The sequence below is a fragment of the Mesoplodon bidens genome (genome assembly GCF_964165515.1).
Source record: "Mesoplodon bidens genome assembly, chromosome: 6".
Lineage (NCBI taxonomy): Eukaryota > Metazoa > Chordata > Mammalia > Artiodactyla > Ziphiidae > Mesoplodon > Mesoplodon bidens.
This window is the reverse complement of record NC_138162.1, coordinates 5,006,017-5,032,397: the sequence shown is the minus strand read 5'-3', so window position 1 is coordinate 5,032,397 and position 26,381 is coordinate 5,006,017. Positions and strand designations below refer to the sequence as shown.

Genomic DNA, 26,381 nt, shown 5'->3' with positions numbered 1-26,381 from the left:
GCCCGGGCCCCAGGCCTGTCGGATGCTCACTCCCAGCACGCAGGTGCTGCTATGAGATATGCTAACAGATACCTCTCCCTTGGCCATGACTCCACCTAGTTTACGATTCATGGTCAATGCTGCTATGGTCGGGATGCCTGCGTCCCCCGAAATTCTTATGTTGAAATCCTAACCCCCAGGGATGATGGGATCTGTGCCACAGAAAAGAGGCTCCAGGGGGATGCCTCACCCTTCTGCCATGTGAGGACAACGAAAAATCTGTGACCAGGAAGAGGGCCCTCACCTAACCATGCTGGCACCCTGATCTTGGACTTCCAGCCTCCAGAACTGTGAGAAATAAACTGGTTATTATAAGCCATCCAGTCTCTGGTATTTTGTTACAGCAGCCTGAACGAAGTAAGGCAAATGCCAACTCTGGAGTCCTGACACATCCTCACGGACGCCCCCTCTTGTCCATGCCCCATGTAAATGTGTTGAGCACTTAAGTGAGCTCTGCAGTAACCAAGCACCCACTTACATGCACCCGCAGAGCGGTGCCTTTTCTGGGAGGCGGAAGAATTGCCTAGAGGGCACATTCTCAAGTCACACAGACCTGGGCTTGGGTCCTGGGCTCTCTCTCTACCTGTGTGACCTTGGGCAGGTGAAGTAAGATCTCGAGCCTCAGTCTCTTCCTCTTTAAAATGGGGATGAAAACAACAGTTCTTCTCTTACAGGGTCTCTGTGTGGATTTACTGAGACACCCCCTAAGTCCCTCTGTGTGACAAGCAATCAGTGTCAGCTAGCCTCTCCCGCCCTCCAAGATACCCTCAGGGACTCCTCTAAAAACACAGCCAAGGCATTTAATTAATTAATTCAATACATATTTACTGAATGAGGGAATACTTCGGAATAGACTCTAATGTTATTAACTAAAGTGCCTAGAATATCACCTGACTCAGCAGAGCATCGACTGCGGGTGTGGACAGTAGTGGACAAGCTTCCCTCGCTGTGCAGGTGCGGGTCCGAAGCGGGAGGCTGGGGAGGCCACCAAGGGTGCGGACTGCAGGGGAGGGGGCAGCCACCAAGGAAAAGGGAAGGAAGATGCCTGTCTCTTGGACAAAGCGTCCAGGCCGCCCTCCCCAACAAGGCTGCAGCAGCTCTGGTATTCAAGCTATGCAGTCCAGCTGGGACAGGAGCCAAGCCGGAAAATCACCTTCCAGTGGGCGGGGAGACGCGGTCCCTCCGGGGACCCTGCACACTCATTCCCATACCACGGTCAACAAGCCCGGTCTCCACTGACTCCCCAGAGAAATGTTTCCAGGCCCTTTAAGATCATATTTATTCACACGGGCAGGGAGAAAGCAGGGCTGGCTGCTGAGCAGAAACACCCCTTCACCACAGCCTGGAGATTATCTTAGGATCTGGTTGGTGCCCAGCTTTGCTGCTGCGCTCCGCGGCAGGAATTTTTATTTATAGCCAGAGTAAGGCTGTTTGGGCCGAGGAGGAGTTATGACGTGAGGGCTGCCTGTCTGGAGACGGCAGATCTCTGCAGAAGATCTAGGAGTGCTGGAGCAAGGTGCTGGGGAGGAGAGCAGTCAGGAGGGGGGGGCACCTGGCCCCCACACCAGCCCTGATCACACAATCAAAGCGCCAGCAAGAACCATCCCATGATGATGATGGTGACAACGATGATGACAGCTATTCTTACACAGTGCTTCCTGCTGGTCAGGTGAGGCGCTGAAGGTTTTACCTGAATCACCTCGTTTACTCCGCACGAAGTGCTGTTAGGATCCTTATTACAGGGATGGAGAAACGGGCTGGAAGGGGAAGCCACGTACCTAGTAACACGTGGCTCGGCTCAGCAGAGACGGTGCTGGGGCGGCCATCTCACACTCAGGGAGTGCCCTGGGCACGTGACAGGCCCTAAGCGCGCGGTCCCGCAGCGCTGCAGAATCCTGCCGGCTCACTCCACTCGGAGACCTCGTGAGGGGTGACCAGCCTGCAAAAGGCAGTGAGCCACGGCTCGATATACCAGCCGGGGATGCAGCGAAAAGGTCTGCCCTCATGGGAGACAAAGGAGCCAGCACCCCACTCTTTTGAAAACTTACACCTGCAAGAACCGCCGAGTCTTCTGGGTGTAAACGATGAGGGAGGCTGACGTGATGTGTGGCCAGTCACATGCTAAAAAGCAAAGCCACCCGAAGCTGGCCAGGCACCGGTTCTCAGTGCCACTTCCTTTCCATCATATCCTGGCATGAAAAATGACTAGGGACAAGCCCTGCGTTGTGTTGGCAAGAAAACAGGAAAGCAGATCTTCACATGAAAAATTCTGATTCCTCAATATGACAGACGTTCCATTTAATTCCGTTGATTATCAGAAAGCTGGGGGAGCCAGAGGGGACAGTCAGCGAGCCAGCAGCTGAGAGCTGGAGCCACAGGCCAGAGGACCTTGACTGGTACAGCTACTCCACGGTGACTTGGGCTCCAAGCTCTGGAGAACGTTCAGCTCTACCGATCATGGGGAAGACGCGCTCATTGGAGTGAGTGGACGTCCTGTTGCGAGCAAGTGTTTGGAAGTATAGAGAATTCCAGAGATCAGTCATTACTGTATCCTCTTGGCTCAAGCAAGGCTTATGACTTCAGTGTTTTTGGACACTACTTAGCAAAACAGATAAGCTACTGGACAGCTTGTTTGGGGGCTTAAATTTTTATCCATCATTTGTGAGAAAACATATTCAAGGGAAGGTGCTTTTCTAGGGTGGTTTGGGCTTCCTTCCCCTATGGAGAGCCACAGCCCAGGGCCAGTCCTGGGCTCTGAGGATGCTTCTTTCAACCAGGGCCTGCGAGTGTTGACACGATATGGGTGTCAGTTACTTCTCTTGGAAGGAAGTAAAGCTTTTAGCCGCTGCAAAACACACATGTCCATGATTTCCTGGGGAGGAATCTCCTGGAAAGAACCACATCAGATTTGCTTCTTAGATGGGACATGATCACTCCTAGGTCACCAGGAAGGATTCTTGATAACGGTCCTTGTCACTCCATGTGGCAAACTGGCTGGAAGACTGCTCGTCTCCTCTCTCCTTCCTGGTCCCAGTTAATTACGTGTTTACAAAAGCCATCCTTCGGGTCTATCCTAGGTCCAGAGGGAACTTCCTTCTTTGATGCGCTTCTGTTAATTTATAACAACTACATGTTAGATAATGTCCAAAGATGAGGTTCCGAAGCCAAGAGGCAGATTCTGAGGCCAATGCCACAAGCTTCTGCACTTGGATTTCTCTGCTCAAGGCGAGGACAGACACTGTTGTTGGTCCCATCATGTGAACAATGAGACAGTGCCCAGCTCACCCAAGAAAGGCAATGTCAGCCTCGTATGCTGGATTCAAAAATACCTTCTCTCTTTCTGAATAAACTTCTTGGTAGAGTCTATGTTTTAAACTCATTTCAAAATTCTAATCTGTAGTTTTATAACAAAGGATGTAAAAGAACAAACATGTTTTGCTCAGGAGAATTTTAGGACAGATGTAAGTAGAAATTTCCTGTTTCTTCTCATGTTCCGTATTTTTGCAAGCGGAATCACAAGATCTTCCTTGAAAACACTATGTTTCTGGCCCGTGGTTTCGTGGCTTGTGAGAACCTCCAATACGTTTTAGGAAGCTCCGTATATTCATTAAATATTAACCTTAATAACATCAACTCTTCATAAGAAAATTCAGTATAGATTCCAAAATGATCTGAACTTAGTTCTAGAAATCTGACTCAACTAGTTTTTACTCAGTTTGGATTTAAACAGCACGACAAGGGCTCTAGTTTATACTTATCTTTAGCACTATTTAGAGCCTGTAGCTACACTCTGTGTCAGAACACAAAGGACAAAAGCACGCCCCTCAATGTCCAGCCCGTGCACGGGCTTTTCCTTCTACTGAGCCTCATCGGGTCTCAATGCTTACTGGCCATTAAGCAATTCATAAATGTCAACTTGACACTGTATGTCACAGGATGGGGATCTGGATTCTAACCTTAGCTCTGACTTAAAACTCTGATCAAATGGTTCAGTTTCTCTATTCTGGTGCCTCCATCTCCAGAACAGGGGTAAACATTCCATCACAGAGCAGGAAGGAAGGGCCCTTGACAAGTCGACAAGTAGCTTGAAAACATGAACGTAAAGGCAACTGTCAGTGTAGGAACAGCACCCTTAGGGTTCACATCACACAGGACCTTCACGAGGACCAGGGGCTCCTTTTGGTACCCAACCAGTCGACTGTCACGGACTGAGTCAGATGTACACGTGCAGTGAGGGGCTGCAGGGAAGTTCCTGTGTGTGAAGCAGCCTGCGGGCGCTGCCATCCACAATGCCGTGAGCGCCAACAACAGACAGTCAGGGAGTCTTCAGAAGGAGGGGCAGAAACAGCTGGGTGGAGTGGCTGCTGCTGCGAGCCCCTGGGGCAGGGATCCCCAAGCCCCGGTCCTGCTTCTGGGCTACGACCAGTCCTGCCTCCTCGCTCGGCCCTTGCTGTGCACGGCAGGTGCGCCAGGCTCACTTCCGGACTCAGGCGGTGACCATCTCCTCCAGGGTGGGGGCTCGGCAGAGAGCCGGGCTTCTACCGCTCCCCTGTGGGCAGCAGAAACCCGGCGGGTGCTTGGCTGCCTGTGCCTCCTGCCTCAAGGCCGTCTCTAGGCTTGGAGGGGCAGTGAACTCAGGCGTCACACTTCAGGGAAGCGATGGCCACATAAGCACCCCGGGTCACTGAGGAAGGGCGGAAAAGCACAGGGTAAACTTCCTGGAGAAGCCAAGTCATATTTCAAGGGCCCAGCAGACAAGAAGTGCCTGTGAATCTCTCGGGCCAGAGAGCCAGCAGCCAGAGCCTCCTGGGTCAGCAGAGAAGGAAAAAGAGGAAGAAAGAGGGTTCTCGGCCACAGCCTGGGATCAGTGCCTCTGATTCGTGGGAACGGAGAGGCTCTCCCGTGATGAGTCCGCTCAGGTTGTTCTGATGAAATGCTCGGAAGCAGGGAAAGACGGCCGGGATGGTGGGGTGGGGGAGAGCTGGACGCCTCCCTGTCACCGCTCCCAGTCAGGTCAGCATCACAGAGCACCTGCGACTTGCTGCTGGGCCCTGACCCAGGTACAAGGAGCAAGAACATAAAAAGCCCAATCCCTACTCGCAGAGAAAAAGAGCCTGAGCATTGCAGAAGAAAGAAAAACCACCCAATGCGGCAATACTGTGATAATGCCTCCCTTTTTACTGAATGCCGGTGTGCATCTCGCACTACAGTACGCTCTTTATGTGTGCTTTCCCTTTAATCCTCCCGACAACTTCACGCCCCCAGTGACAGAGGAGGAAGCGGAGCTGGGGTGGTATGCTCAGGTCCATGCAGCAAGTAAGGAGAAAGCCTGGTGGGGAAGGGATTGGGGGAGTGGGAAAGGGCCGGGGCAGAGGAGAGAAGCCCAGGGGTGGGGTGGGAGGGGGGCAGGCAGTGATGAGGAGCCGGGGCGGGAGAAAGCAGAGGGAAGGCGGGGCCCGGGACAGGTGGGCGGCCTGGCCCTGCAGGGATGGGGTGACACTTCGGTCTGCCTGTGCTGCTTTGCGGGGAAGGAGGGTGGCCAGCTGTGGCGGCAAGGCTGGAAAGGAGGCCACGGTGGCCACACCGGGGGCGGCGATGGGGTGGAGAGAAGGACCAGCGTGGGGTGGGCAACGGGACGGGCCACAGGGCTTGGTGACTGGGTGTGCACACGTCCCGTGAAAACGAGGTGCGTACGTGAGGCTGGGGGGACACAATGAGCTCAGTTCTCGCCTGGACAACTCAGTGGATGGGGGGAACACGCACAGAAATCACCGGGACAGGGGGCCGAGGGCTTTGGCTCGTCCTGCGTGGCAGGTGTGTGGCGGGGGTGGATCCCTAATCCCGGGGGCCCAGAGTCTAGCGAGGAGACACTGGCACCTGCCCACTACACTCTGTGGTGAGGCCCCCAAGAATGGGGCAGAGCCTGAGAGTCCACGGCTTCCGGGCACTTGAGTGGCCCCCGGGTTGCGTGGGCCGCAGCAAGCTGCAGAGGGGCCCGCAGAGACTCTCTGGCGGGTGGCAGCACGGCCCTGGCTTGCCTGATGCTGATGGCGCCGGGGCTGCTCTCCAGGAAAGCCCACAGAGTTGGGCAGGCCGACGGAACAACGCCCCCCAGGGGAGGTCAGCTCGGGGACACACCTGCCCATCCCTGGGCCCCAGTGCTGCCATGGACACGCCCTCTTCTCTCAGAGTGAGTTCTCTCTAAGCAGGGCAGGAAGCCATAAGGAGAAGGCGGCATCAGGAAGAAACAAGAGGCAGGCACGGGAGGCAGGAACACATTTTTCCCAGCAGGAGGGCACACGCTGTGCTGCGCCGTGCTGAGCGGCCGGCCCCCTCGTGACTCCGGCCCACAATCCCTTTCTCACCCGGCTCCATCGTCTCTTCTTTCCCGCCTCCTCCCCCTTCCCCGTCTGGCCTCCAGACCTGTCAGAGTGCCCCGGTCTCCGGGATGCCTGTGACGGGAGGTCGAGGAGGGGGCCGGACAGAGCGCGTCTCCCCCGGGTGGGCCCTGAAGGGCACGCGTGCTGCGGCACGAGAGCCTGCGCCCAGCCCTCAGAGTCACTGCCAGCAGCTCCACACATCTCCCCCCTTTAAACTGAAGTCCTCAACATGACACACCCTTGACCTTGTTACCCGAAAGATTTTTAAAAACAGATGACAGCTATTATGGGTATTTCTGAAGTTCTTCTTAAAACCTGGGTCTTCTAGTAGTTTTACTTCTCCAGAATCATTTCGGAAGCCAAGATGGTAAAGAAAGTATTTCAACAGATTCCTAGCATCCAGATAGATCTCTTGGTGATAGTAAATATCAGTTGGCAAAGAAAGGATGTACCAGAAAATAGTTCAGGAGACGGCGGAAAGTGATTTTTCTAACGTCGCCGTTGCAATACCTGGAGGGCACTGGCAACCCCAACGGTTACTGACAGACTCTCAGTGACACCTTGGTCAAGGGTAAGGTGAATATGGACCCAACCCAAAACTTTCAAGATTGGCACCACTAGGGTTCAGAATGACAGAAAACGCAAGCCAGAGGAGGGAGATGGTGAGGAAACGGCACGTGGGACTTCAGGGTGGGGGGGGGAAGGGCTGGTGCTGGAGGGACGAGAAGCGGGTGGAGGTGGAAGGCGGGCAGCCAGCACGGGCTGGGCCGCAGTGAGAACAGGGCAGGCAGCCCAGGGGGTACAAGTGATGGAGGAGAATCCAGGGACAGGAGCAGACGCCAGCACCACGTCTGAGAGCTGTTTCTAGGAGGGCCCGTCACTCAAACCCTTACCAGTGTCACCAAGGGGCAGGCCCATTGCAAGGCCCGGCAGAATCAGAACAGGAACGAGGGCGTCGGCCTCCCAGCCCGGGGGAGGCTGCACCTAGCTCTCCATGTCATTCTGGCCTCACGGTCACTCATCGTTTCCCTGAACACCTCCTCCTATCAAACTGGTCTTAATACCCTGGACACCACACGTCAGTCCGGCTGCGCGTCTCCTAGGACCCCAGCGCGTGGCGGGAAGGACAGGGAGTCTGTGGACGGGGGGCTAAGCAGACCCAGCCGGAGACCGCGAAGAGGAGGGTGGGCGCCAGGCAGGAACGGGAGCAGGAACGCGTCTGGCGGACAAGTGGGGAAAGAGCTCAAGACCGGCCTGAGCCCCGGAGGGCCGCACCCACAAGGGAGCAGCTCGGGGAGCAGCTGGTCTGGGCTCAGGGGCAGGACAAGCGGAAGGGCTGGCTGCTGTCACTACCCTGCAGCCCACTCACCCAGGACCTCAGTCCTGCGTGCTTATACTTGAGACAACCTTCCAGAATGTATGCCAGGCCTTCCCGGCCTCATCTTCAGGCAGGGCCCTCGGCGTGGAACAACTGTGACTAGACTTCCTGACCTTTATCTCCCTGAAATCCTAACTGTCCTTCACACCACAGCTCGAGCGCCCCTTCCCCACGAAGTGCTGCCTGGCCCTGTCCTGGCTCCACAGACCATCTGCGGCTCTCAGGCTGTTCCTCACACCCTGCCCAGGCCGGAGTCTCTTTTATGCTCAACTTATCCTGATCAACTGCAAGGGCTTCTCAAGGATGATGGGGCCCTCCTACTTGCTCTGGATCCTTCTTGCTGCCTGACCCGCACTAGGAGAGGCTCTGTGCTTACTGAATTAAACTTATCCTGGGATTCTGGGAAGGGTGAACAAGAATGCTGTTTCAGCACCTACTTCATTTTAAATCGATCAATGCAGGTTTACTGCTCTACAATTCCCTTGGCAAGGTTTTCAATCTTCCTGTTACATGGCAGAAGTAACAGGTCACTGGACCAAGAACTGTGCGAGTTGTCTTCAGATTTGGCACCTGCTGTATTCCTACGAGGCAGCCCTTGGGAATTCCATGCTGGACTGATGACACAGGCCCAGGGACATTCGGGAATAGAGGGCTGCTCTGAGAACATGTCAAAGCCCTCTGTCTGGGGCTCATCTTAGAACGTAGCAGAGAATATACGAAGAATACGCTGGTATTACACTAAATCATTTCTCCGGGGTTTCAGCATTTCAAATGTCAAGTGTTGCATACATTTAGGCCATTACTAACAGCTCTTGAGGCCTGGAGGGACTTTCCTTTAAGTGAAATAAAGCACCTTTCTTAGCTCACTCCCCTCAGGCTCCTTTGTGGAGCTGCCGCCGAGAACACAACATTTCTGCTGCAAGATGCCGTAAGACTCCCCTACGTGCCAGGGGTGAAAACCATGACGTACTCATACCCAAACTTAATTAAAATGCCCTCAAATTTTCTTTAATTCTGTAGTAAACAGTCCAATGCATTGACAGTCTTCTACCCCAAACTACTCAAAAGCGATATTGCAGACACTCTTAGGAAATCTCACACTTACTTTCTGTTCACAGAGGGGGAAAAACTGTCAAGAGCGGGGATTGTCTACAGGCCAAGTTTTGCAAGATTTGTGAAGGGAGCTTGCCAGAGGTGCGTGCTGAGGAAACAGAGGGCGTCTGTGCACCAGGGCAGGGCTGGGGGCAGGGGCGAGTGGTGTTTAGCCTTCCTACAGCATGTATGGTTGGTGCGGGCTCTAAAAAGCTAGGCTCTAGCACTGAAGGGAGGACTGCGTCCCAAGGGCCTCACAATGGGCAGGCCCAGATTAAACCGGGCGCTGGACGGCTCCCAAATACGGAAACCGGACAAGACCACACTGGGAACCCAAGCTTGGAGAGGTCTCCAAAAGTCACCAGGTCAACCTCGTCATTCATACAGGGAAAGGGAAGTGCAAGCAGGTTAAGCCACTTGCCCAAGCTCTCCTGTACAGAATTAAAGCAGAGCCAAGACCAGAATCCAGAACTCTAAGAGAAAGAGCAATAGTAATAAACTTTCTAAGCTTACTATGCGCCTGGAAGTCTCCTATGATTTTACTCAATCCTCCCATTCACGAACTATTATAAGAGGCAAGGAAAAGTACAATCCCAAAGGAGAGAAACTGAGGCCTGGGGAGGATAAACCGACTTTAAGTGGAGCCCAAATGTGCCCCCTTGCCAAGTTCTTTCTCCTGACATCCAGAGTTTCGTTGGAACAGATTAATTGCGTCAGCACAGCCACACTACTAAGCTGTGTCCCAGGCAATGACAAACAGTTACTGTGGTTTTAAGCCACAAGGTTTTGGGGTGGTATGTTACGTAGCAAGGGTTAGCAGAAGCTAACTGATACAGCTCTCAAACTCAAACTCCGTCATATGCCGGGTATAACCTGCTCTCCAGGGCTTTGCTTCCTACGTGAGGACTATTCCTTTTTAAACACAGAACACTACAGGGCTGACCCAAGGCCCAGTGTGAGAATGGAATAAAAAGGCCAAAACATCCCTGCCAGTTTATGCCTGGGTGACGACGTTCCAAGCGTGGCTGCTAACGATCCCCACCCCACCCGCTCACGCAGTCCTTCGGGCCACGGCCAGCCAACCACGCGTACCCTTTCCCGTCTAGCGCAGGGGCCTGCGGGGAGACAGGGCCGGCGAGGGGCAGCAGCACGCGTGTCGCGAGGCAGGAGCGACGGGGGAAGGACCGCGCTCACCGGTTTCCCAGTGGCGAGGAGCAGGGAGCGACTCACCGAGGGCACAGGTAAGTTGCCGTGCCGGCTGAGAAAGGAGTGAGAGACGGACACACTGATGCCCTGAGTGGCACTGCCGTCCTCGGGAGTGAAGGCCACTTTAGTTTGCTGGACACAGTAGGAGACAGAGGAGAAGGAAGAAGCAGCATAGGAGGCCTGCTGGACGGAGGAAGGAGAGAGAAGACAGGGAAGGAGGGAGAAAAGCAGAGAACAGTCAGGCATGTACACATAAAGGCTAAACAGGCAGCTACTCGACTCTGCTGGGACATTCTGGAGAGGGATGGCTTCCCGGCCCAGCTCAGGGGTTAAGAATGCCTGCCAAAGGCGACCTGGGTGAGCGGGCACCCTCTTCATTTCTGGGTCCGCTGGAAGTGGCGGTAAGATGGGAGGAGCCACGCAGACCTGGGTGAGTCCCTGCTCTTCCACTTATTTCGGGCCCCAGACCCCCCTCTATGGGGTGGCTGTGCTCCGGCAGAGTGCAGAGCAGGAGCCAGGCTGCCTGGGTTTAACCTGAGCCCTGCCATTCGTGACCCGCCGGCCCCGGGCATTACTCAAAGCTCTCCGTGCCCCAGGCTGTCATCTGTAGGATGTGGGGAACACGGTGCGGGGCGGTATGCGTGGAAAGCACTTAGAACCAGCCTCCCTCGGCACACGCGGGCCAGCAGGTGTAACCAGCACTCTCACTTCTATCTGGAAAAATGGGGTCACACTTCTTGCGTTTGCACTGGGGAAGGGATGCCAAGCAGCCGGCACAGGGCATGGCACATGTGTGCCCGGGCTTCAGTCAGAGCTGGGCGTGGCTCCCAAATCTTCCACTTCTGGCAGTGGGCTTTGAGTCAGTCTCTCCAGCTCTCTCAGCCTCAGTTTACTTAAAATGGGGGTGCCAGGGGCCGTGGGGAGGATCGTGCGACACCATATGAAAGCTCCGGTGCTCACACAGGGCGGTGTTCAACAGGGTGTCGGCCCACCTCCCGGGCCCCCTGGCAGGTCTCTCCCCAGAACTGCCCTCACCGCCGCCCTGCCACAGGGGAGGCCGTCTGACAGCTCTCTCATGCGGGCTGGGACTCGCGTGCGCTCCTTAGGGATCTCTCCCCAGTGCTCTGACGCCTGTGGGCTACACGGTACAGAGAAGATGCCCAAGGCCGGCCGACAGGCACGCATGCACTCCAGCAGGAGGGGATGAGAAAACTTCACGTTTCAACCTAACTGGCCCAGCTGTCCAACCAAACATTTTAGGTCAGAGGTCCCGGGGGCAGGCATTTATATTTCTGTGGTGACAATTCCTTCTTGAAATCCTAGAATCAATTTTCAATTTCTGTTCATATTCGGGCACGTTCAGGTGTCTGTGGGGTGAGCAGGACAGGTGAAAAGCTGAGATCCCGAACACAACTGCTGAGACACAGCTAGCTGGTGGCAGAACTGCGACCCACGACTCCCAGCCCGAGCCTGGCCTTTCTTCTACTGGTCCAGGCTGTCCCCCAAGAGGCTGGCTGTGGCTCTGCGGGGCCAGCCCCAGAGCCCGCTGAGTGTAGGAAGGCTCGGGGACGCCTGGGGCCAGACATGCTCGAGGCCCAATCACAGCACTGCTGAGGCCCAGACAGTTTCGAGGAGTCACCCAGGGGCCTTTGTCGTCCGGTCGGCAGCTGCCTCCCAGAAAAGTCGGGGCAGCACCTCACGTCCTCTCGCAATGGATAAAAGGCGGCCTGGCCAGCCACACTGGGCCCCTCGCTGGTTAAATCACTACCAGACTGACCAGCCTAAGAGCAAGACAGCACATGCAGCTCTGATAAAGTCGGGTCTCCCTTCCTGGAGAACATGGCTGGATGGGACATTTGGATTCCACACCCTGACCAGAGCCCACTCGGTTAGTAAACTGGTGGCAAAGAGAAAAGGGTTGAAAGGCGCACCCGCCGTGCCCCTCGTCTGGTCCCAGAGCCTCACAGCCTGCCCACGGCTGGACAGCCTGCCTCTGTGCCACCTACACGGAGTCCTTACACAGGAGGGGTTTTTGAAGGAGGAACGGTGTGCCATGCCTGAAACACAAAGCGGCTCTGTGCAAAGCCATCCTGCTTCAATAGAGCTGGTTCTCACTGGGCCATCCCCGGCCAGGGCGGGGTGTTAAATCACTGGGCAAAGTGAGGCCCATTATGTAAATCAAGTCCACAGATGGCCCTACACAGACGGTGCCCTGTGCTCTGATTGAGTCCCTCCTTTCTGGGAGGTCTATATTGGAGCCAAAGAAGAGAGAAAAAGGACCGTCAACAGAGAAAGCAAACATTCTGAGTACAAGCCAGCCCCAGCTGCAGGGGCTGCTCTGGAAAAGAAAGGCGCCACCCCCCAGGGTGGGGAGATGGTGCAGCAGGAGACAGGCCGCAGCGAGGGCACGAGAGCACGGCCCAGAGCCTTGGCCCGGAAGGAGAGGCGCCGAAACCTGCCCCAGGACCACCCCAGTTCCTAGAGACCCGTCAGGACGAGAGACTGGTCGCTGGGGGTGGAACAGCGAGGGACACCTGGGAGGGGCCACTTACCAGCTGCCGCTGCTTGGGGGGCAGGGCGGGGGGAGGGGCGAGCTCCTGCGGGGCATCCCCGGCGCTGAAAGAGTCGCTGAAGCCATACACCTCCATGAGGAGCTTGTTCTTCTGCTGGTAGATGTGCTCCTTCTGCGGCGTCCGGTAGAACATGGAGGGCTGCGGCTCCGAGTAGTCCTCGAGCAGCTGCATGTAGGCCAGCACTGCGGACACAGGGGACACTGGGCTGGAGACCGCTGTTCACAGATCCCCACCCTGCCCCCCAACAGCGGCCAGGGTGAGGGCCCAGAGAGCCCACTCTGTACGACACTACCACACGGACACCCGTGTCAAGGCGACGTGAACCCTGACTCGGCGACCACGGCGTGTCACGGGGGGTCACGGTGGCGGTGGTGACGGTGGTGAGCCGTGTGTGCGGGGAGGGCGGGCGAAGATCTACGGGAACTCCCTGTACTTTCCACTCAACGTCCCTGGGAACCTAGAACCGCTCTAGGGAATACAGTCTGTTTTTAGAAACGCGTAGGGGGCACTCCACTCCTTGCTGAGAAGCCCTCGGGGCTTTCCAGCCTCTCCAGGGCCGTGGCTGTGGCCCGTGCGCGGGGCTCAGGGCACAGCGGGCGCCCCAGTGCACGCCGCCCACTCCTCTGGCTCTCTCAGTTCCCGGACCACGCTCGGGGCTTTCCGCAGCGCTGTTCCGGCTGCTCTTCCCGCAACCCTGCTGCTACGCTGCCAGGCCCGACTCCTTCCCTCCTTTGGGCCTCGGGCTCAGGTTCCCTGCCTTCCATGGAGGCCTCTCACCCCCGGCTCTGCCCCAGCAGCCAGCCCCTCCTCGGCCCCATGTTCCCTTCCTTCAGAGGCCTTCCCACTGCGTGTCACGAGCTAGCTGGGCTCTTCTCATTTGTCTGATTCTTCTGAGCACCTACTATGTGTTAGGCACTGACCCAGGTGCTGGGACTACACAGGGGCAGCAAAGCGAATCCTTCGCCTGCGTGGCGCTCACACCTCCCCAGGGAGACAGAAAACAGGCCGAGGTGTGGTATGCGTGTCCCGTGGAGGACAGTGAAATGGGGTGGCGATGGGGGTGCTTCTCTAGAATAAGGGTGAGGATGGGTGGAAGAGTCTTCTCAGCCAGGCAGAGGTCCACAGCCAGGACGAGGGGCCAGTGGGCAGAGCACAGCTGGTGAGGGGAGAGGGACAACTCAGGAGGTTGCATGGGGCTGTGTGAACGGGGCAAGGAAGCAGGCTTGATGCTGAGTTGGCGGGAACCCACAGAAGGGCCCCCACCCCCGCCCCGGGTGCGCCCGGAGCTGCTACGTCTTGGGAAGATGGTTCTGGGCGGCTGTGCTTGCTTAGGTGAAAGGTCGCGGTGGGGGTGGGGGTGGGGTGAGAGTGGTTTGGTTCAGGAAGAATCTCCAAAGCAGGTGCAACAGGACTTACTGCCTCTCACTCAAGAGCTGAAGCTGCAGGAGGGCAGAGGGACCTTGTCTGTCCTGTCTGCTGCTGTATCACCGGTGCCTAACACACAGTAGGCGTCCACACATATTTACAGAATGAATGAATGAAGAGAACGCATGTCCCCCCGGCATCTGTCCCTGCTCAGTGAGTTGCTGAACCAGGCTGCAGCCCCGGGGTAGGCAAGAAATAACAGTCACTAAGCTCAGTTCTCCCCCTCCAAGCCCACAGGTTGTATGGAACATCCTCTGTACAGAGGGACGAACAGTGAGAAAAGAAGTGCTCACATTGAAACATAAGGATCCTCCTCTCTAAAAGCCCTTTAAGAAGCCCTAGCCCGGTGCTTTGTGACCACCTAGAGGGGTGGGATAGGGAGGGCGGGAGGGAGACGCGAGGAGGAGGGGATATGGGGATACATGTACAGCTGATTCACTTTGTTATAAAGCAGAAACTAACACACCACTGTAAAGCAATTATACTCCAATAAAGATGGTAAAAATAAATAAATAAATAAAGCAGCCCTAGCCCTTGCCACCGCGGACATCTGTCACGGAGCCGCGGCCTCACGGCGGAGTTGCCTGCACCTGAGGGGCCCGCACGGTGGGCAGGCTCCCTCACTGGCAGTGTGGCGCCACCGACGGAACCCTCGGCCGCAGACAGCGGCTCCGCGGCAGGTGTGAAGCCCTCAGCCCTCACGTGAGGGCATCAGCGTGTACTTTATTTCTGACTTTTGGTGGTTATCCAAGCCCCATCTTCTGAGCCAGGCCTTTCTGAAGACTCCAGAGGGTTCTGGGAGAACGGACAGTCTGGACCTGACAGAGCCGTCATCTGGCGTCCGTAGCTGTGAAGGCTGGACTGGAGCAGAAGCCCTTTCTCCAGCCCCAATCTACCTGTGTGGACACGACCTCGCATTTACACTCCCTGTCGCAAAGTCGAGGTCAAGGCAGGCCCGAACTGCTCCGCCCTTCCGCTTCTCTAGGTAGCGGAGGAAGCTCCTGGGTGTTAGGGCACCCTCTATACAGACGCGTGTTTGGAGGGAAAGGCACTGTTGCGCCCCTCAATACCTGCGTCAGAAATAAGTACTAACTTATTTACAGAGTTACCGCGCACGAACTAAGAGGGAGGTGAAGGGATGCGAGCACCTGCTAGGTGAAGCCAAAGTTTAGATACTAAGAAACCATGGCAAGGACAAGCTTGCATGGCTTAACTTTGTACTTTCAAATAACCAGAAAGTTGGGCTTAACTGGAGACCTAAACCAGTCAGAAATGAAAGGACAGAGATACTTGGCTGGGGAAGGCAGCCATGAAGGTAGGGAGATGGTCTTTTTCTTCTCTGTACCTCACTGGCGGTCAAGGTAGACAGGAAATGCCCTTCTCCAAATACGTCTTTCTAGCACCCTTCACTGAAAGAGGGGTTCAAAGTTACCTTCTTTATTTAAAGGAATCAGTAAGAACATCTCAGCTCCAAAAAGCACAGAGTGGAGCTTGGCTGTAAAAGGTGGTTTCCTCCATAAAATCGGTGCTTCTCAAGGAGAAGCGCAGCTTGCAGTCCCCCTGGAACCCCACATCGCCTTTTCTCTAACACTGCACAAGCAACACCACTGGGTTCCAGGGCAAGATGCAAACCATGAAGACGACCCCAAATGCCCACGAGTTTCTCCCTAAGGAGCCTGAACGCAACCGCCTCTGCCTGACCAAAATGGAAAGCTTCAGCAAGGCTGCGATCTTTTCAGGAGCTCCACGAACTCCTTGATGTTGAAGTCCTTGTAGAGAACTGCTAACCAAGCACAGAGAAGCAGCAGCGATGGTCGCCACCTTCTAGAATCAAGGAGGACCAGTCCATTTCAAAGGCAGCCCACCAGCACAAGGGCCCAGAGACTACAGCCACCGGCATCACTGGGAAGGCCCAGTGGGCACCTGGGGCTATGGGCAGACAGTGATGAGGAAGCTTGTCTGGCGCAAGGGGCTCACAGGGCCGGGGACCCTCAGAGCAACCCAAAGGACGGGGATGCTCTCTGACACCGAGGCTGCGTGTGCACAAGCTTTGCCCAGCGTTAGCCAAGTATAAAGATGATGATTATCTCCTCCTTTCCTTCAAAGCAACTCTGTGAGGAGTTTTCCACGGGGTTGCAGATTGGAACTCTTCAAGGGTCCTCTCGGGAAGTGAAGAGCAGACTTGAGACTAGGACTAAGCCTCAGGGAGCCTCAAGTCAGGGGCCCTTTCACAGGGCACTGAGGAGACCACCAGCTGCGCAGGGGTTACTACTGTAAGCTGGCACAGGGCTCAGGGAAGTGGGGGGAGGCCTTCCTCCTCAGCCTGGGAGGCAGTGAGCTGAGCTAGGAAAACACTGCTCAGAAACCCACATCTGCCACCCACTTCCTTGCTGATCTGATCTTGGGCAGAGGCTCAGTTCCTTTGAGCTCCTGTTTCTTCAGCTATAAAAAGGGGGCTAATGACACCCGGCCAGCCAGGAGGTTGGTAAGGACGAATACGACAGAGTATGTCAGAGTATGTCGAGCTTCAGCCCAGGGTGCCACACCGGAAGCGCTCAGTAGATTTTAAAGGTTTGCAGGCACAAGAGCTACAGACATTTACGGATGACACAGAGCCTAGAAATGGATGCCTAAATTAATAGGAAATATTTTCAGCCACAGGAGACTTGAGGCTATTCAAAAGGCAACAATGGACGCCTCCCCCTTTCCTTTTCTTCTCTGCCTGAAGCCGGCTGCCCACACCTGGTCTAAGAGCTCAGAGCGCGAGGCTCCTAGCTCCCCAGCCAGGCAGCACCACAAATCTGCTGTGGTTTGCACAGATGCAAGCCTGCTCTTGGTCTGGGTCCAGGAGATTCCTAGGAAAGGACAGGAAAGGGTGCGAGCCCTCAAGGGCACGCTGCTCAAGTCAAGGCCAGGAGGGTGGAGGGGAGAGGCCCATAGCTCTTTAGACACCTGTGCGTGTAGACAGAGAGGCGCAGGAGGCGTTCCTGGCGTTGCTGTTTGCAGCTCCCTCTACTAGCGGCCTGGTTTCTAGTGAGTGAACTTACATGACAAACAGGAATGACACCATTAGCCCTACAGAGCCAGCTCTCCCTCCAGCTGGGGGACCATACCACTGAGGCCATTCTACAAGCTGGGCGACACCCAGTGCAGTAAATGAGGCCAGGTCTCCCCTTCTGAGAACGGGCCGCTCTCGGCAGGGCCAATCAGACGCTCTCACTTGGGAATTTGGAATGGATACTCAACTTCCAGGTCACAGAAGTCATCTGCTGGATGTTTCCACTGAGGCCAGGGAATCCTGGGGCTGTGGGCTGATGTGGCCACACACATATCGAAACACTGACAGCCAGTCTGCCCAAGGGAGATGAGGTAGAGCCGTGCGGGTGACGTGGGGAGAGGGCGGGGCAGAGAGACAGGCAACACAGAGCAGTCGGGGAGCCGGCAGACGAGCAGATCCCTGCAGAACTCGACTTAGGACCTTGGAAACTAATCAAAATACAAAAACCCAAAATTTCAGCTCCACCCCTGGGCCCTAATAACATCACAGATCAGATTATCTGGTCCAAGAAGTGTCCTCAGCAACTCCCACCAGGCAATCTCAGATTCCAAGTGGTTATGTGACATTTCAGTGTCTGCAAACAGAAGACAGAGCGGTACCAGGGTTCCCTCTAAACAGCCCCCTGCACTTCAGGGAGCCTTAGAAAACCCCTGTGGGTGCGATCAGGGCTATTTTAATTCAAAGGTCTGTTCTGCTTTACCCAGATGTAATGCCGTGACATTTGTTTCTCTTTGTCACCACGTGTTTGGGCCAGAAGGCCAACTGACTGCCATCTACAAGAGGCCAAATACTCTGTGGAGACCAGACCTGAGGTCCTGTCGAGACCAAAAGGAGAGGTCAGCTTATCAGGCTTTAAAAGTGGTCCCCAGTATTGGCAACACAAGGCTCCTGTAAGTGTCCACATACCTGTGGTTCTACCTTTTATGAAATTACGAGGCCACTGGTTTGATTCTCATCTAATGTTTCAATAAAACACCATTTTAGGTTACAAAAGGTGCCTCCCGACAATAGCTCGACAAAAACTTACTGTGTTTGTTTTTCTTCTCTGGTAGAGGAGGAGGTTTTTCTGGGTCACCCGTTGATTCAGGAACAGTGAAATCACCCACAAATTCGACAGAGGCTGAGGAACCTCCTTGCTGAAAGGGAAGAATAGCAGCAAAGGGCGTGAAGGGGACGGACTGGACCGAGGCCGGGTTCTGCAGGTCCTCCTCGGAGATGTTGTCGTACTGCGAGGGGTGCCGCTCGTAGGACGCCCTGCAGCCAGAGCTGTCCGCCGTCTGAGAGGCCGCGCTCCTGCGCTTCTTCTCGGGAAGAGCAGGCGGCACGTCCATCTGCTGCCCTGGGGCCGAGGGCCCCTCTGGCTGGGGACAGCTGCCAGGAGGCAACTGGAAAGAATGGCCGAGAAATGGAGACCCAGACTCCCCCAAGGACTCTGGCAACGGGCTGAGGTTACAGGCCACTTGCTGAGGTATCTGGTCTGCGTTAGAGAGGTCTTGTTGGAGGAATTCGTAGTCAGGGTCGTAATGATCTGCATTCACAACAGGAGAAACATACTGTGAGCCACCAGCCCCCACAGAAAGAAAAGATCCCACCCTTCTTCCCTGACCCAGTGCTGCTCATTAGAGTGACCAAAACACATCTCCCGTCTCATCCACAAAGACTCTCACTTTACATTATATTCCTCATTTTTCTCCTGCTTATAAAAGTAAAACCAGATGAGATTTTGACTGCTTGTTATCCAATTCTTTGTACTTTCCTGGATTTTTAAAAGTTTCTTACTTAAAAAAAGAAAAATGCATGACCACTGTAGAAAAGGTGGCCAAAAAACCCCATTGAGAAAATAAAAATCCCCCACAATCCCATAATCTAACTATAATCTCTGCTTACCATTGGATATATTTCCTTAAAAGTCTTTTTTCCCTTGGATTTTTTTTTTTTAAACTGAGAAAACACTATCTAAGTGGTCTTGGATTTTGTCCGCTGATCACTATATCATAATTGGTTTTTAATACAGCTATGTATTATTCCACCAAATGGATGTATCGTAAGTCTCCTGATGTCCTACCAGTGAGTAGTAGATTCTTTCCAGTTCATCAGCACTACTCTTAATGATGCTGAGATTAATGTCTTTGGACAGAAATCTTGCCATAGATCTCTGATTATGTTCTTAAGATAAGCTCTCAGAAGTGAAGTATCTTCACTGTTCACTGCTCTGTCAGCCTCCTGCCGAACTGCAGGCCAGGCCCCGATCGGGCCCCAGCGCCCGCGGTCAGCGTGTGCTGCTCACTCGCCTTCGCCCTCCGTCAACAGTAGTCCGGGGCTCTGAGCACAGATGGCTCTGAATTCTGGTAAAGGGAGTCAAATGACACACTGACAGACTAACTGAAGTAACAGCTACCATTTCAGTATCTCCCGTGGGGTCTCACACTGCTACTCCATTTGAACTCTCAACCCCCTTCAGAGACAGACGCTGGTATCCTCATTTGGCAGATGAGGAAACTGAGGCTCGGGTTTTGAGTGACTTGGCCAAGGTCAACAGAGCCAATGACTGGCATCACTGTCTGAGCCCCAAAACGCCACCGAGAGACAATGAGGCAGCAGCAGTGGTGACCGAGACGCCGGCAGCTCACCGAGTGTTTCACAGCTTGTGTTCCGGGAGCACTGCCCGCTGTCCCTGTCCACAGAAGACAGCTGCTCGTCCGACTTGCTGAGCTTGCCTATGCTGCTGCAGGGGGACAGGCGGGGCGACTCGCCGCCATATGAGTGGCTGCCGCCTGACAGTCGTCTCTGTGCGTAACAGTCCACGTCAAAATCCTCCCGGCAAAAACGAAAACAAACCAAGTCACTCCTGGGAAATGGTGGCAGAGACCGGGGGAGGGAGCCGGTACGTTTACTCGGAGAAGGAAATACCGGCAAGCTCAGCAACCTGCTGGAAAGGCCCGTCTTTGCTGTAGGCTGTAAACACCACTTCTGTGCCTTCCAAGAAAGAGGGCCTCTGCAGGCGCTCAGAGCTCGGTGCGAGGGAGGCCCTGGGGCCGGTCTCAGCCTCCCCACCCCGTGAGGGAACTTCCACCCCAGGGGGGAGAGCTCTTCCTGTGACCAACGCCAGGGACTGAAGACAAAATCCCCAAAGCTGAGGCCTTCCTCTGCCTTTCTAGATGGAGCTAATTACCTGCCTATTAATTCCAACGGGCAAACTGGAGCCACTGGTGGCTCGACTCATGGGGGCCACGACGGCCACTCGGGTAGGGGACGGAGCCGACTGTCTCTTCTTCGGTGGCAATGCTGGTGGAGGACTGAAACAGAGCAAGGAACCCTATCAAACCAGACACCCCACAAAATGCTTTAAACAGATACTGGGGTATGGGAGGTGGGTTCTTTCATTATCAGACACTTCACACCCGCTTTTCACACTTTCAACTCCCATCCCATCAGTGCCAAAAAACTAGTATCCAAAGTCCTTGCTTTCCTTTTCGCAACAAATGGTACCAGTTTTTGCTTGGCTCAGGCTAAAAGGCAAGCGGTTGGGAGTTCTCAGGGTGCGGGGCAAGGGAGGGCACTGGGCCAGGCTCGCGTCCTCCGGAGACGCCCCTCCGGAGGAAGGTCAAACCGCCAAGGGGCCTAAAGAGCAGGTTCTGACCCTAATGGCACCGTCTTCTTTTTGGCTCATCCTACCCATCCATTCGTGAAATTATGACATAAATAGAGGAGGGTGCTAGAAAAACAGAAAATTACCTATTATCAACCACACGAATGCCAGGTAAGGGGGGTTTGGGGGGCGCGACCTCTTCATCCGTGGAATCTGGGAGCCCCTCGGCCGACTGCGACAGGCCGGTCGTCTTGTTTAGAATCTCCATCTCTCGATCTGTCAAGGGGAGCTCAGACTGGCTGGAGAGTTGAAGAGAACTCGGGGTTACAGAAGGCCACAGAGAAGGTCCTGAGAGCGTGAGGACGTGACCAGGGCAGGGAAGTCATGGGGGGACGGGGACGGAGGTGCCCTGGACACAGAGCTGACACTGTGCCCTGGGCTCCAAGGCACAGATGGGGTTTCAAGTCTGGTTCGATCACCCACAAACAGCAGAAGCTTGGCCAAGTCCCCCTGCCTCTGCACCTCAGTTTCCTCATCTGTAAGAGGAATCTCTGGACTAGATGATGTTCTAAAATGCTCCAAGTGTAGGTTTTATGTTTTTACTAGGGGCTTGCAGTAGAAATCACTGCAAGGCCTTGTAACTGTCCACATTACCCTCAGTTTCCTCTCTTGGTAAAGTTAAATGCTCTCAAGTCAAACCCCTAAAACCCAACCCCTCAAAGTTCTTTCTAATTATGGGAGGAAGCTGGTCAAGAAAAGTATACGTGGGTTTTGACACCACACAGTATCCTTAGAAAAGGTCACGCTAACTATTAACCTGGAGACCATGCAATTCTTCAGAATGGGTGTGAGCTACACACACTTTAAAGTAATGCAGGCTCTTACCTACCCAGAATTCACTGAGAAGGGAATGTGGGCCTGATGTGGGCTCCGGACCCGGCTCCCCTTCTTTCTCAAGTGTAGATCAACCGTGACCCCAGATACTGGAGGGTCTGGTCGGCACTCACCCGTCGGGTTTGCAGGCTGGGGAACTGGGTTTCACTGGGCTTGTTGGAGACGGATGCCCCTGCTTCTCGATGGTAAGTCTGACCAGCTCCTACACCCCACACAAGAGAAAAGCAGTGAGACACGAGGAAGCTTCCTCACCGGGAATGTTCCCAACCAGGTGGGTCAGCTGTCTGTCCTCCACTCCCACAGATTCCTCACTCACCGTAAGTGTGAGTATGATCTGACTTAGGTAATCTGCCTGACTTCCCAAAACGTCCCCTACCCTCCGAACATACCGGCACAGCACGTTGAAAGTTTCAAGTGCATAAAGGCCCTTCTCTTTGGAAGGGGGAAACGACAAGCCCCACGGTCTCAGAATGACCAAGTTCATCACACAGATCAAACTCCTGGCAGAACAACTGCCAGTCGGTTTGTGGAGGAAGAACTACGACCCTCGAGTTCTCTGAAGCCATTATACGATGTGCAGGACGCTGCTTACTGACAACCAAACCTCTGGTCTTGGGGAAGGTGGTTTCCCAGAGTGTGCTGGCCATGGGCGTGGCAGCAGCTGGTACCCTGAAATGACTGGTGGGCATCTTTGTCGACGGACAGAAAGTTTAGGGCGTATTACCCAGCAGAGAAATGACTTTAGAAAGTATTTTTTTAAATAGGAAAAAAAAAAAAAAAAGAGGTGATTAGGGTCTACTTGGTTTTTTCAACTAGAATGCATCTTCCCCCAGTTTGATGAGTTTTGGTGACTGCATACACCATATAAGAATCACTCAAAAATACAGAACGTTCCCACCACCCTCTCTAGTCAGTCTGCTCCACCGCAACCACTTTTTCACTTCTGTTTCTTGGACCACTTCTGCTTAGAACTTGAAGTAAGTGGAACCATACAGTATGTATTCTTTGGTGTCCATCTTCTTTTTCTGAACAGCTTTATGCCATAAAATTCAGCCATTTAAAGTGTGCAATACAATGGTTTTTAGTCTGTTCACAGTGTTGTGCAACCATCAGCACAATGCATTTCAGGACTCATTATTACATCCAGAACAAACTCTGAACCTTTCAGGGGTCCCTCCTCATGTCTCCCCAGCCCTCCCGGACCCACAACCACTAATCCACCCTCTATCTCTATTCATTGATCCCCTTTTGCTCAGTGTAAACACCCACGTCTCTGTGTGCATGAGTAGTGTGTCCCTTGATGTTGCTGAGTTGTATTCCAGTATATGGATAAACCCACAATTTCTTCATTCGTTGTCCTGTTGATGCACACCTGGGTAGGACCTACCTGTGTCACATGAGAAGTTCAGGCTTTCAGCATGAACGTCTATTTCTAAAGTTACAGAGGAGGCAGCAATGGAAGAAGGTGGGTAATGCAGCAGTGTACCCCCAAATCAGACTGCAAAGCCTCTCCCAACTCAAAACACCCCACACAGGAATCCTGACAAGTGTGGTAAGGCAAAGAGTTAATATGATGGATGGAAGTAATGCTTTGGATAGCCTTTCTAAAAGATGACTTGTCAGTATACATAAAAAGCTTTAGATATCTGCATACGTTTTATAATAATTTAGCCCAAGGAAAATGACACGGATGTGTACAAAAATTAAGCCACAAAGAACGGTCACCGCAGCATTCCGTGTAACAGGTAATCAGACTACTCAATATTCCATAATTAAATATTCAATACTAAGTACTGATTACATAAATTAAGATAGACTTAAACAATGGACCATTTATATTACCATTTAAAAAACTCACAAGAATATATGATAGCGTGGAAAGTTCAATACAATGTTAAGTGGAAAAACACCCCAGATGGTACACTGGTGTATACATAGTATGTTTTGGAAACAAAATAAAACCAAGAACACACGTATAGGAAAAAATACAGCTATGAAACACCCCTTATTTTCTTGTTTTTGCTTCTCTGCTTTTTCTTACTTTGCTACAATGAACATGTATTACTTCTGAAATACGAATTAAAAGAAAAATAAGGCATACTCCATATAATCAGAATCAGTGTCACCCCACTCTGTAATAGTTTCGATGCCTATTCCTGGAGAAACGTGGAGGGTTGAGATCGCCAAGAATCAAGTACTGGAAGAAGAAAGGAGAAGGCTGGCATTTTCCTGTTATCACCATCTAGGAGTTAAACATAATCTCGCACATATTTTAAGGAACAGCTAACCAGCTGGTGATTACAGACAAGGTGGAGAGACAAGAGACGATGTAATTAGAAGAGAGGGCAAGTGGCGTGGAGGCGGGCCCCCTGCACCCCATCGCCTGGAGGAGGGCGGGGAAGGCAGTTCATCCAAGAAGCCCATCACCAGGCCACACAGAAGAGCATCACGGCATCAGAGGGAGTCAAAGTGCCTCGGAAGCACCACACTCAGCTCACTCTCTTTACAAGCAGGGCAAAGGAAAAGGGAGGAGCCTGTATGCTTGCATCTGCTGAGGCAGGACGAAATTCCACTAATTCTTCACTGATTCCTGAGCGATTATAATTAGAATGCCATCTTCCTGGAGAGGCAGCTGTGTGAACTCAACTACAGAACGGACGGCAAAAGAACCGCACGACCGCACGACGACAGGCACACGTGCGCACCCGGATTCCAAGGCGGAGTCAGATCCCAGCGCTGAGCCTCCTTCCCCCCGGGCCCAACGAGGCCATCACAGGAGGGGCAGCTTTCCACATTCACCGCGACCTTCCAGCCCAAACACAAACACACCGGCCAGAAGGTCTTCACTCTCAACCTGGCTTCTCTCTCACAGGCACAAGGGCACCCTTAGAACGTGCACGTACCCGGCGACCGTGCCAACACCCTCATCTCCTGCAGAGCCGCCCCGTCTGTAACCTGGCCAGAACCCAACTCCCCCCCTGCTGAAGCCAGAGTTCTGAGAGGATGTCAGACTTCCCAATCCTCCTGAGGCACAGGTTAGGGAAGACTGAGAGAGACGGCACATGAGACTGTGTCCAGAGCCGGCAGCTGTAAACCAGACAACTGCCAGTTCACCGAAAGGCAGTGTCCAAAAGCCCGAAAGGTACCTGGAAGAGTACCTTTCTAAATACACAATACTCTATTTCCATGTTCATTTTATTCATATTGAGAGTGATCACAGAGACACTTCCATCTCAGATGACCTTCATCCAGTCAAAGCACAGCTCGGTGCTCAGGTAAGGAACGGTCCTATCTGTTTCTGTCTCCTCGGCCCCTGCCTGGCAGAGGGGACACGGGCTGCACCAGGAGAGGCCCGAGTCCTCCAGGTTCACGTGGAGAGAAAATACACTTTAACTGGGAAGCGCCCCACCCTGCAGCCTGGGCCTGCTGCTCCTGCTCAGGCCGCATCCCGACCTGTCACTGTCTGTCCTCTATCACCACGGGGTCCTGTGCTTATGGCCATGACACGGCCCCTCTACCGGTGAGCGGTCCTAAGACAAGTTCTTCACCAAAGACACTGGGTACAGGCCAGTGGGGAGTTTCCTGTAACTGAAGTGGCATAATGCAGTCACAGGGCTGTCCAGCCCCAGTATGACCTTTATGGTGACAACAAGGGACCTTCCCTGCCCACATCCTAAGTGGGGGTGAGGCAGCGACAGAGCAGAGGAAGCGCCTTCCTTCTCACATGTGCTCAGGAGCAGACAGAGCGCTAAGCAGACAAGGGGCCAGAGTGCACCGGCCTGGCGGGTGACTCCTCAAGTCAGCTTCTGGAGGCCCACAGCAGCCTACAAACAAGGCAGCCAGAGGAGATCTCAAATTCCACCCTGAAAGATGCTGAAGAGACCAGCCCAGAAGCAGTGCCAGGCCCGGTTGGCATGGGGGGAGGGGCATAATTTAAAAACTGGGCACTTGTGTCTTCAAAATAATGACTTGGGGCCAAACACTACAACTCGAACAATAAAAGTTTTCAGGGTTCACCCCAATAAAGGCCCTAAACAAGCTTACAGATTATTGAAAGACCTTCTCTTGACATCTGTAACTAAGTAGAACACGTGTGGGCCCAGAAAGGAGATGCTGCTGCTACAACTCCTAGCTGGATAGGATGTCCTTCTACTCCCAACACCCTTGAGAATGAAAAAGCAGTAAATGTTCGGTGCAGTTCTTCAGGTTAGCAGATTTACTAGAAAAAATACTTAGTGAACTGCTCAGAAAGTAGGCTGAGGAGGGCTTATCTTAGTTTAAGCCACCCTATTATTTTGAAAAAGCATTAACAACAAAAGTACCCCTAAACCCTGAGCGTATGAAGCTGAAATTGAAGCATGATGATTTCTCTGACTTACGAAAGTATATCCACAACATTCCTACATGGCAGTTTCCTACTACACATAACCCGCTGTCTCTTCCCCCTTTCCTTTTTTTTTTTTTTTTTTTGCGGTACGCGGGCCTCTCACTGTTGTGGCCTCTCCCATTGTGGAGCACAGGCTGCGGACGTGCAGGCTCAGCGGCCATGGCTCACGGGCCCAGCCGTTCCGCAGCATGTGGGATCTTCCCGGACCGGGGCACGAACCCGTGTCCCCTGCATCGGCAGGCGGACTCTCAACCACTGTGCCACCAGGGAAGCCGCCCTTTCTTCTTCCCTCTCTTTCTCCTCCTTTGTAAAGCAGTGGAATACTCAGACCACTGCATACAGGAAATACTCAAATACATG

The 26,381-nt window shown here is 53.7% G+C and overlaps 1 protein-coding gene across 11 annotated transcripts in view; it reads right to left on the bottom strand.

The window, feature by feature from the left end:
* The window catches only part of RAPGEF1 (Rap guanine nucleotide exchange factor 1), a gene marked incomplete at its 5' end in the record, with an annotated part of 150,665 nt that overhangs the window by 26,369 nt on the left and 97,915 nt on the right, over positions 1–26,381 (bottom strand). For 10 of the 11 annotated variants that reach the window (XM_081238077.1, XM_081238069.1, XM_081238073.1 and 7 more), the window contains 6 exons: positions 12,648–12,850; positions 18,179–18,679; positions 19,782–19,965; positions 20,324–20,447; positions 20,887–21,039; positions 21,748–21,836. In XM_081238077.1, the coding sequence (XP_081094203.1) occupies positions 12,648–12,850; positions 18,179–18,679; positions 19,782–19,965; positions 20,324–20,447; positions 20,887–21,039; positions 21,748–21,836 (1,254 nt within the window). Of the gene's footprint in view, positions 1–10,119; positions 10,279–12,647; positions 12,851–18,178; positions 18,680–19,781; positions 19,966–20,323; positions 20,448–20,886; positions 21,040–21,747; positions 21,837–26,381 lie in introns of all 11 variants that reach the window. The other variant, XM_081238071.1, reaches the window with a different exon arrangement.